Below are 11,290 nucleotides of genomic sequence, written 5' to 3'. Positions count from 1 at the left end.
ACCTCTCCAATGCACATCCTAATAAACTCAGTCACAGAGTCGGCGTATAAAACGATTTTATTGTCTGAGGCTTCCCGGAACATTTTCCAGTCCACGTGATCAAAACAATCTTGAAGCGTGGATTCCGATGGATCAGACCAGTGTTGAATGGTTTTAGTCACGGGTAGATCCTGCTTGAGTTTCTGCCTATAGGGCGGTTTGAGAAAAATGGAGTCTTGGTTGGATTTGATAAATGCAGCCTGAGGATATCTGGTTTCCTGGGGAAGGGGTGGGGGGGGGGGGGGGTATACACAGCTGTGACTATAATCAAAGAGAATTGTCTTGGGAGATAATGCGGTCGGCATTTGATTTTAAGGATTTCTAGGTCAGGGGAACAAAAGGACTTGAGTTACTGTATGTTCATAAACCCCCGCCCTTCCACTTACCAGAGAGATGTTTTTTTTCTGTCGGCACGACGCATGAAGAAACCCAATGGCTGTATCGACTCTGACAACATATCCCGAGTAAGCAATGTTTCCGTAAAACATAGAATGTTACAATGCCTGATGTCTCTCTGGAAGGAAACTCGTGCCCTAATTTCGTCCACAAATTACTGCACAATTTCCAAAGGATTTGAAGCGAGGCGACCGTCTCTGTATGCGCCATCTTTTGATCATTTAGCTTTGTCCTTTAAAATATAAAATGGAGAATCACAGATAAGTGTATGTGTGTAATAGAGAACAGGTGCTAATTTATTTTGTATCTCTGTAGTTAATTTTATTGCTTCCTGTACGATTAGAGAATGTATTTCCCTTAGTCCTGTCTCTTTAGCCAGAAACTGCTTTTTGTTGTTGTTGAAATGTCACACCCTGACCATAGTTTGCTTTGTATGTTTCTATGTTTTGTTTGGTCAGGGTGTGATCTGAGTGGGCATTCTATGTTACATGTCTAGTTTGTCTATTTCTATGTTTGGCCTGATATGGTTCTCAATCAGAGGCAGGTGTTAGTCATTGTCTCTGATTGGGAACCATATTTAGGTACCCTGTTTGGTGTTGGGTTTTGTGGGTGATTGTTCCTGTCTCTGTGTTTGCACCAGATAGGGCTGTTTTGGTTTTTCACATTTCTTGTTTTGTTAGTCTATTCATGTATAGTTTCTTTATTAAAGAACCATGAATAATAACCACGCTGAGTTATGGTACGCCTCTCCTTCGACTCAAGAAAACCGTTACATGAAAATTGAATTGAATGACCTCTGAAGGTACATTTAAAGGTATCCCAAACAATAAGCGGATTTGCTGAACTTATGTTGTACTGGAAAAATTTAATTAGAAATGATTTTGTCGAAATTAAACATACATTGTCACCCAGTAAACTTCGATACCATGTCCAATATCCCCATCCACGTGGACATTCCGTAAGAGTTATGTGAAGGCCAATTAGATGATGATCCGATCACATTCGGTCTCCTATTGTCCATTGGTTTGATATGGGATGAGCAGTGCAGTACTACAACTACAGTCCCACAGGACATATTAATGATGGCATAATATAAATAAAAAATGAACTGTGGATCACGCCTCCATTTCATGATATTCTGGTTCGCCTAATTTCAGTTTGACAAAAGTATAGTGTCGCATCATTGTACCATCTAAACTGCAGTGAAATATATTTTCAGACCAAAAATATTATTTTCAGGTGTTGGATACTGGTGTACAAAAATGTAACTCAGCATTGAAATAGCGCACTACTGATCCACCACTTAGACTTGATTTAAATGAGGGACAGATCGATTTTGGTGCATTGCCGAAATATGTGGGACAGTGCCAGAGATACCCTTGAGGAGATGGGGAAACTCCCTTGGCATTGTATTAATGCCCATTTGTATGTTGCCCATACATTGTCAATGGGCTGCGCAGTGCATTCTGGACTATTCTGGAACAAGGAGAGCTCTTCAAGGAGTGAATGGGAATCAATTGGGCGCTAGCTCAAAACCCCAACTTTAGCATGAATTCCGTGTACATGTGCAAAATTGCAACTGTAATCCGAGATGTTTGATAATATCGTACTGCTCGGGAATAGTGACATTATCTACTTTTGAGGAAAATAGGCAGGTTTCTCAGCTTTGAGAAGGCATTGCATGACGATTAGCTTAGCAACCGTGTGACGCTTTATGACAATGTGAATGTGATCCGTCAAAAGTTTGTGGGGCGTTATACGTTTCTCCATTCATTGGCCAATGGGAGTTTATCTCCTACTGTTCTCTAAAAATCGAAAGCAGCCTTTGAAGGTTTTCACAAAATATCACCAACATGTATCCTGCTTCACAAGAGGATCCAGCCTGCTTGACCATGCACAAGCAAAACATCCGTGATAAGTACAAAGCCATCCCCACCCCCGCTTTGGCCAATCGTATCACGTCTCTGTTCCTAATCTCCGCCTACAATCAGCAACTTAAGAGGGAGCCAGCAATACAGAGAATATTGAAGAACTGGACATCGGAGGCAGATTTAATATGTTCAAAGATTCATCCACAGTGGCCTCCCGAGTGGCGCAGCGGTCTAAGGCACTGCAACTCAGTGCTAGAGATGTTACTACAGACCCGGGATCAGCCAGTGGGGCTTTACTTGACCCAAGTCACCAGTTGAATTGCGTTTCCTCCGACACGTTGATACATCTGGCTTCCAGGTTAAGCTGGCGGGAGTTACGGAGCGCGGTTAGGCGGGTCATGTTTCGGCGGATGCATGAATCAACCTTCACCTCTCACTAGCACGTTGGGGAGTTGCAGCGATTAGACAAGATTTAAACTTTAAAAAGAAAAAGCGGGTAAAAAAAGACAGTCCACCCAGGACTCATTCATCAACATTGAAGAATCTACATCATCAGTCACAGTCTTCATTAGGAAATATGTTGATGATGATGTGCCCACAATAAAAATCCCTACAGGTCTAAACCAAAAACCATGGATGAACAGAGATATTCCATACTGCAGCATTCGATGTCAGAAGAACGAACATGATGACCTGGTGGTGTGCAATGCCTAGCAGGTACGAGCTCCAAAAATAAGTTAGAATGCAAAAAGACAAGACTGAAACTTTAATTGATGTTCGACAACTCAAACTTGCGTCGCGTGGCAAGGACTTCAGACTATCACAGACTGAAAAAGGCAATCCTGCTGTGCGATGCCCACCAAAGCCTCCCTCTCAGACGAGCTTAACTCATTCTATGTTCGCTCCGAGGTAGACAATACCAAGTTATCAAGGAGAACTCTTGCTGCTCTGAATGACCAGGAGCTTCAAAGGATTTGATTGTTGACTTCTGGAAGCAGAGGATGGAACATACCCTGATCCACATCAACGGGACTGCAGTAGAGAGAGTCACAAGTTTTAAGTTTCTCAGCAACCACAACACTGCGGACTCGTCATGGACCCACATGACAACAGCGTCTCTACTTCCTAAGGTGGCTGACGATATGTGGCATGCTGCCTCCTCTCTAAATACTACTGCTGCACCATTGAGAGCTTCCTGAGTGGATGCATCATGGTATGGCACACTGCAAGGCACTCTAGCGGGTTGTGAAGTACATCACTGGGACAGTGCCCTCACCCATCCAGGACATCTGCCTGAGGAAGGCACGCATCATTATCAAGGACCCCACAAAAATCAACCACAAAGTCTTCTCTCCCTTATCGTCGGGCAGACCATATTGGTGTATGCAATCTGATTCCAACTGGCTTAGAGACCGTTTCTTTCTACAATCCATCAGACTGCTGACTACAGATATTGTGCACATGTTATTGCAGGTGCAGCAAAATGCGCATGTTACAAGCTTTAGTTGAAGTGCAGTAATACCTAACAATACAAAACAATAAACACAAATCCCCAAAATGTTAATAAAGGAATTAAGAAATATCAGAATGAGCAATGTCAGGGTAAAAAAAAAAATGAATAAAAAATAAATATCCAGGTGGAAGCTTTGATCACTTATTGATGTCCCTTGTAAAATCCACTTCAATCAGTGTACATGAAGGGGAGGTGATTGGTTAAAGAAGGATGTTTAAGCCTTGAGACAATTGAGACATGGATCAGCAGGACTCTGTGTAGTAAAAGGGTCCAGACCAATTTTCAAAATATGTACAGTAGCCCCCCAAAAATGATCTGATGGACTTCTTCAGCTAACAGTCCGGTGTGCTCTGGACAGCTAGCGGGCCGCGGATTGCAGGCTAGCAGATGGGCATTCAGGGGACTTCGCGACGGGGGAGCCAGTTGAAACCCCCTCGGGCGGATTACGTCAGTTGTCCAGTCGTGATAGATCAGCAGGGCTCCATATCGGCAATTACAGGGGTCCAGGCCAATTGCAAAATAGGTATTGTAGCTTAAGGAGTGGCTGATTGACCTCTTCAGCTAGCTGGGAGATGGGCCTAGCATAGGCTAGCTCCAGGCTAATTGGTGGTTGCTTCGGGACAGAGACGTTAGCCAGGAGAAGCCAATCGGATAGCAGCTAGCTAGCTGCGATGACCTAGGTGAAAAGGTTCAGAGCTTGAGGTAGGAATCCAGAGATATGGAGAAAAATAAGCCCGATTTGCTCTGTACTCTGTGCTCTGTGCAGCTCTGTGCAGACTGGCGAGATATGTCCTTGCTAAAGGTAGCTGATGACCACTAGCAGTGGCAAGCTGACTACTAGCTAGTTAGCTGGCTAGCTTCTGTTGGGGGTTCCGGATCAAATGTAAAGGAAATAGCAGAATCATACCACATCAACAAGCTTGGACAATTGGTCTCAATCCCGCTCTTTGCAGCTGGGCAGACGGGCTGACCTCGGGTGTGAAGGTAGGCAACAACACCTTCACCACGCTGATCCTCAAGACTGTGGAACAACAAGGGTGTGTGCTCAACCTCCTCCTGTACTCCCTGTTCACCCATGACTGAGTGGCAACTCAATCATCAAGTTTGCTGACAGCAGTGGTAGGCCTGATTTCCAACAATGACAAGACGGCATACAGGGAGGATGTGAGGACCCTGACGGAATGGTGCCGGGAAAATAACCTCTCCCTCAATGTCAACAAAACAATGGAGATGATTGTTGATTACAGTAGACAGCAGAGAGAGCTAGTCCCCATCCACTTCTACAGGGTCGCACTGGAGAGGACAAAAAGCTTCAAGTTTCTCGGCGTGCACATCACAATCAACCTGAAATGATCCATTCGTTGAGAAAATGTGATGAAGGCGCAACAGCACCTACTCAACCTCAGGAGGCTGAAGAAATTTGGCATGAACTTCTACAGGTGCACCATTGAGAGGATCCTGTAGGGCTGTGTCAACGCCTAGTACGGCAATTGCAACCAAAGGGCTCCCCAAATGGTGGTGCGGTCAGCCCAACGCATCACCGGGAGCACACTGCCTGCCCTCCAGGACACCTACAGCGCTCGGTGTCACAGATAGGCCAAGAAGATCATCAAGGACCTCAGCCACTCGAGCCATGGCCTGTTCACCCCGCTACCATCCAGAAGGAGGTGATAGTACAGGAGCATCAAAGCTGTGACCTAGAGACTGAGAAACTGGAGATAGAAGTTTCTTACTCCAGTCCATCGGACGTTAAAATCGTCTCCTCTAGCCGGCCTCCTCCCAGTACCCAGCCCAAACTTAGTCACTATTAAAAGCAGGGTACTGGGTTGACACCACCTGGTACTCTAACCTGTACCATAGAGACTGCTGCCATATGTACATAGTCATTCAACACGGTTAACTTTAATAATGTTTACAATAGAGTACCTGTACTGGGGTTCTGTGGTCACCGAACTGCCTTCAAGTGCAGCGGTCTCCCTTCACAGGAGTGGCAACTGGGAACATATAAATGCACAAAATGACTAGGACCAGCCTTTCTGGTCAATGGCGGTGAAGCCTGATAAGTGCAACACCCAAAGGGCTGCAACGTTGACGGGCAAGGCACCTGTCCAGCAGCCCTGAGAATGGACAGTTGAGAGGAAGAGGACACACACTCAGCCACCAGAACAACACATCGTAGAGATTGGACCATAGAGAATGATAGTCACAGTATATCATCTTTATATGTGTCCCATTATGGCGTACGTGAGCGCAAGGGCAGCTCCATTCAAATCAAATAACAAATGTAATTACATTAGAGACAATAGAGGCAATATTCATTTTATTAAAGTAGTCCATTGTCTTCTATAATTTCTATGAGTTGGCAAACAAACTTAAAGGCTGCACACCATCACAGAGTGTTTTGTTTGAAAAGGTACTGTATGAAGCCAAAGGTGGCAATTTAATGCTACCTACAGTTATGCAGTGTTTGCTCAAGTGTATAATTAATTGGCTGATCCCTCCAGATAACCTGGATTGAATAATGGGGAGCGTTAGGCAGGATGCAACCTTTTGGAAGGTTCAGATAAAAATATGCTATATTGAACAAATATGTCTCCCCGACATGGAGATTATTAAGGAAATACGTTGTCTCTATTCATGAAATGTATATCTGCAATGCTCAAAGGTTTTGCGACTGAAAGTGGCCCGTGTGATTCTTCCTTAACGAACGGTCTGCACAACGCATCACAGGGGGCAAACTACCTGCCCTCCAGGACACCTACACCACCCGATGTTACAGGAAGGCCATAAAGATCATCAAGGACATCAACCACCCGAGCCACTGCCTGTTCACCCCGCTATCATCCAGAAGGCGAGGTCAGTACAGGTGCATCAAAGCTGGGACCGAGAGACTGAAAAACAGCTTCTATCTCAAGGCCATCAGACTGTTAAACAGCCACCACTAACATTGAGTGGCTGCTGCCAACACAATGACACTGACTCAACTCCAGCCACTTTAATAATGGGAATTGATGGGAAATGATGTAAATATATCACTAGCCACTTTAAACAATGCTACCTTATATAATGTTACTTACCCTACATTATTCATCTCATATGCATACGTATATACTGTACTCTATATCATCGACTGTATCCTTATGTAATACATGTATTACTAGCCACTTTAACTATGCCACTTTGTTTACATACTCATCTCATATATATACTGTACTCGATACCATCTACTGTATCTTGCCTATGCTGCTCTGTACCATCACTCATTCATATATCCTTATGTACATATTCTTTATCCCCTTACACTGTGTATAAGACAGTAGTTTTGGAGTTGTTAGTTAGATTACTTGTTGGTTATTACTGCATTGTCGGAACTAGAAGCACAAGCATTTCGCTACACTCGCATTAACATCTGCTAACCATGTTTATGTGACAAATAAAATTTGATTTGATTTGATTTGAGAAGCTCCACCTAGATGGCTACTTTGTTGGAAGCCCTCAGTGGCAATGTTCATGCCAACATGGATTTCATCCATCTAGAGTCCTCTATCTAACTCCATGAGACTGACTCAATAGCCAGGTTTTGACCACCAAACGCAGGCCCCTAATTGCAATGAGGTGCACCTGGAGACAAATAGATACACCTGGGTAAATTAAGACATGTCACATAACATAAATACCAGGTGTATTGGATCTTGTTATCATCAGTTGCATTTTCTCTGTTAGTACCACTCCTGTACCTGACATCATGTGCATTTTGAGACTGACGGTGGTCACATGTGAGTATACAAAATCTGTATCTGATGCAGATTAGAATTTAAATATATATGACAATGTTTGTATTTGTGAGTGAAAAGAAGTACATGTAATATGATTTGAGGGACATTCAGTTCCTTTTGGGCAAAAAGGTATTCAAAGCATGGAATATGAGACCAAATGCTGAACTTGCGTATAGAGACCAATGCTGAGTTGTAGCTTCATGGTCCAAGTGCATATGATGTTGAATGTTGCTGAACTAGCTGTGTGATGTTGTTTCAGTGCTGGCTACAGCTTGCTGCACACTAACAGATGGAGGTACTGTATGTAATAATGATGATACTACTTAACCAAGCTAATGTGAGTGGTGTGTAATTCCTGTTTATTTGTCCTGGCAGCAATCAGCATCACGTGTGAAGGCTCTGATGCTTTACTGCAATGTGGTAAGCTAGTCCACACTGCTGAACAGTATACTCACCGACCACCTATGATCGTTTATACTGTAGATTAGCGTCACTAGCCCACACCATAGAGACCCATACTTGGCTCTCCTTCGTGCCTCACTGTTCTCCATCTCCCTCAGATGGAGGTAAGATCCATATCAAGCGTGCGAACTACGGTCGTCGTCAACACGATGTTTGTTCTATTGGGCGCCCTGATAACCAACTCACCGACACCAACTGCCTCAGCCAATCCTCCACCAGCAAGATGGCAGAAAGGTACTAGAACCTGTAACTCCTTGGCTGTAGTGTAAACAACCACCAGCAAGATGGCAGAAATGTGCTGGAACCTGTTGTGTTTACCTGTATGAACTCATGACCTCAACATGTCTTTGAAACACACAGATGCGGTGGGAAGAGCGAGTGTATTGTCCCTGCATCCAATTTCGTTTTTGGAGACCCCTGTGTCGGGACTTATAAGTACCTGGACACCAAATACTCCTGTGTCCAACAGCAAGAAACAAGTCAGTCTCTGAATGTGTGCTAATAATATTTAGTATTTAATATTTAGTGTTGGTATGACTGTGTCATGTTGGGACATTGTTTAATTCTCCTACCCACTTTTAATCTTGTAAAAAAGTAAGCTCAGCTGATTGCTAGAAAAGGAATATAATGGGTTGGTTCCCCTATGGTACCAGCTTGTTAACTTTTGTTTCTCCAAGTGTAAACCACCCTCAACTGCTAACTAACCGTAGCAAGCTGTGGATATGCAACTTGTTTAGTTTGAGTAGCCTATAGGGAGGTCAGAGACCTGGCAGTGTGGTGCCAAGATGCCGAAGGAACTGGTAGTGGACTACAGGAAGCCCTTCCCTGCCAGGAGGCTAAAAGGATTGGTGTCAGCCCTCCGATTCTGAATTCTACACCATTGAGAGCTTTTTGACTGGCTGCATCACCACTAGGTATGGCATCTGACCACAAGGTGCTACAGAGGGTATCGCGTACGGCCCAGTACATCAGAGGCCGCGCTCCCTGCATCAGGATTTCGACACCACCTGTGTCGGCAGGCTCTACATTGTCAAAGACTCGCACCCCCCAAGTTATACTGGTCTCTGCTACTCCATAACAAATGGTACGGCTGCACCAAGTCTGGAACCAACAGGACCCTGAAAGGCTTCTACTTCCCCCAAGCCTTAACTGCTGAATGACTATCTGCATTGACCCTTTTTGCAGTAACTTTTTTGACTTGTCTCATATGCTGCTGCTGTTCCTTGTTAAATTGACATATCTAGCTCAATTAGCCAGCAAGAACATGGAAGGCAAGTGTCAAGCTTATATGATGCTTGTGCACTTAATCTGGTTTACCATGTTTCAGTGAACGGTAACTAGCTAGCGCAACTCCTACAGTTTTGCAGGGTTTATAGCCAATCTGACAGATGGCACAAACTGCACAGATTATTTTTTCAACAGTTTAGGTCTAGCCAGCCAGTTTGCTTAAAATGTTAGCATTTCGAGAACTGCTCATAAGGAAGTGAAACTAAAAGGTAACGGTGGAAGATGACGCGCCTAACTTTTTGTACTTTGGTTCATGCTAACGAGTTTATAATGACTTTTAGAAAATGCACCTGAAATCAACATTCCCTGTTAGTGCGCATCACTAACACTTCACCAGGCTAATGTATGTCTTAATTTGTCTGGCCAGTGGTGTAACTCCTGTGTTGTCTTTGCAGTAAGCAGCATCATATGTGAAGGCTCTGATTCTCAACTACTATGTGGTAAGCTGGTCAACACTACCGTACAGTTTAATCATGTGGTGCCGTGTATATTAGTCACTAGCCCACACCAACACCAAGGTTTGTCCTTTCTCTTCCTCAGATCGAGGTGAGATCCGTATTCAGCGTGCCAACTATGGTCGTCGTCAACACGATGTGTGTTCCATTGGGCGCCCACATCAACAACTCAAAAACACCAACTGCCTCAGCCAATCCACCACCAGCAAAATGGCAGAAAGGTACTGAAACCTTCAGTGTGCATTTAGCTGTAGGAAGTCATTGGCTGTGGTGTTAACCTCTACCTGTTGACACACAGGTGTGATGGAAAGCGCCAGTGTATCGTCAAGGTATCCAACTCTGTGTTCGGTGACCCCTGTGTCGGAACCTATAAGTACTTGGATGTGGCTTACACCTGTGACTGAATGTGAGTTTTGTATAGGTGCACATGACTGGGAACTAGAATTCGTGTTGTATTTTACCTTTATTTAGCATGGCAGTTAAGAACAAATTCTTAATTTCAATGATGGCCTAGGAACAGTGGGTTGACTGCCTGTTCAGGGGCAGAACGAAATATTTGTACATTGTCAGCTCATGATTTGTACTTGCAACCTTTCGGTTACTAGTCCAACTCTCTAACCACTAGGCTACCCTGCTGACGATTTTGTCTTGCAGGATATCTTCCTGGGGAACCTGAAGATGTACAAGGCTTCTGGGATATCTTCATCAGGTCGTGCTGTTTTCCTCCAACCCGTGTACATTATGCTGAAGCATTTCTTAAACAATTTCTGAACTGTGGCTGAATTAAACGAAGCGGCAGGAAGACGATACTAGTTGCCTCTTGTACATTAATAAATGTCACACCAATATTACTGAACATGTGTCCTTTATTCTCTCTTACTGGTCCTAATTCGTATGCATCAACAGCTGGTCACAAAGCAGGCCTGGATAGGTAAACATTTTAATACAATGTGTAGACTCTACAAACCTTGCTCGTTAAGTGGTTGGCTCATGAACCAAATGTTCCCTTTCTGTGTAGATTCAGTTTGACTATTTCATCTGGTAATAAACATACTTACAGGGAAGCTGCCCAACCACATCACATTAGTCATCTAACAGCCTCTTAGCCAGAGACACAAAGGGTCAACGGCACGTCGACAGATCTCCCACTGTCAAATGGGGACCTGACCGATACAGCCCTCAAAGAGCTGCCCCTCAAGCATCAGATTCCACCCTGAGAAATACATTGAATTCCATGCACCACCAATGAATGAGAAACATACAGGCCAATATAACAGCAAGGCCAACGATGTATGGAACCATGTCCATCTATGAGCATTTGAATGAGTGTATGCATTTGTACAAACACCTGCATGGCATCAGCCTCAACTGTATCAACAAAGCCCCTCAGTGTCATTCAAATGTATTTGTATTTGGAATTAATTTGACATCTGTCTATCCTTTGCCCAGCAACTCCACTCCCCCTTATCTCCAATTCCACATCCCAAACCT

The 11,290-nt window shown here is 44.0% G+C and overlaps 1 protein-coding gene across 2 annotated transcripts; it reads left to right on the top strand.

Annotated features, from left to right (window-relative positions):
• The first annotated feature begins 7,512 nt into the window (after positions 1 to 7,512).
• LOC116362883 (L-rhamnose-binding lectin CSL3-like) lies at positions 7,513 to 10,650 on the top strand. Of its 2 annotated transcripts, none has more exons than XM_031816886.1 (9): positions 7,513 to 7,595; positions 7,855 to 7,890; positions 7,971 to 8,015; positions 8,156 to 8,291; positions 8,418 to 8,536; positions 9,740 to 9,784; positions 9,885 to 10,020; positions 10,098 to 10,205; positions 10,425 to 10,650. In XM_031816886.1, exons 1-8 carry the CDS (start codon positions 7,565 to 7,567, stop codon positions 10,201 to 10,203), a joined length of 654 nt encoding a protein of 217 aa, XP_031672746.1. In that variant the 5' UTR covers positions 7,513 to 7,564; the 3' UTR covers positions 10,204 to 10,205; positions 10,425 to 10,650. The 2 variants fall into 2 exon arrangements, with proteins under 2 accessions (XP_031672746.1, XP_031672745.1); XM_031816885.1 differs by having other exon boundaries at positions 7,514 to 7,595; positions 10,454 to 10,650.
• Positions 10,651 to 11,290: the final 640 nt, after the last annotated feature.

The sequence above is a fragment of the Oncorhynchus kisutch genome, unplaced genomic scaffold, assembly GCF_002021735.2.
Source record: "Oncorhynchus kisutch isolate 150728-3 unplaced genomic scaffold, Okis_V2 scaffold891, whole genome shotgun sequence".
NCBI classification, from domain to species: domain Eukaryota; kingdom Metazoa; phylum Chordata; class Actinopteri; order Salmoniformes; family Salmonidae; genus Oncorhynchus; species Oncorhynchus kisutch.
The sequence above is the reverse complement of the archived record's forward strand: the minus strand, read 5'-3'. Positions and strand labels throughout refer to the sequence as shown.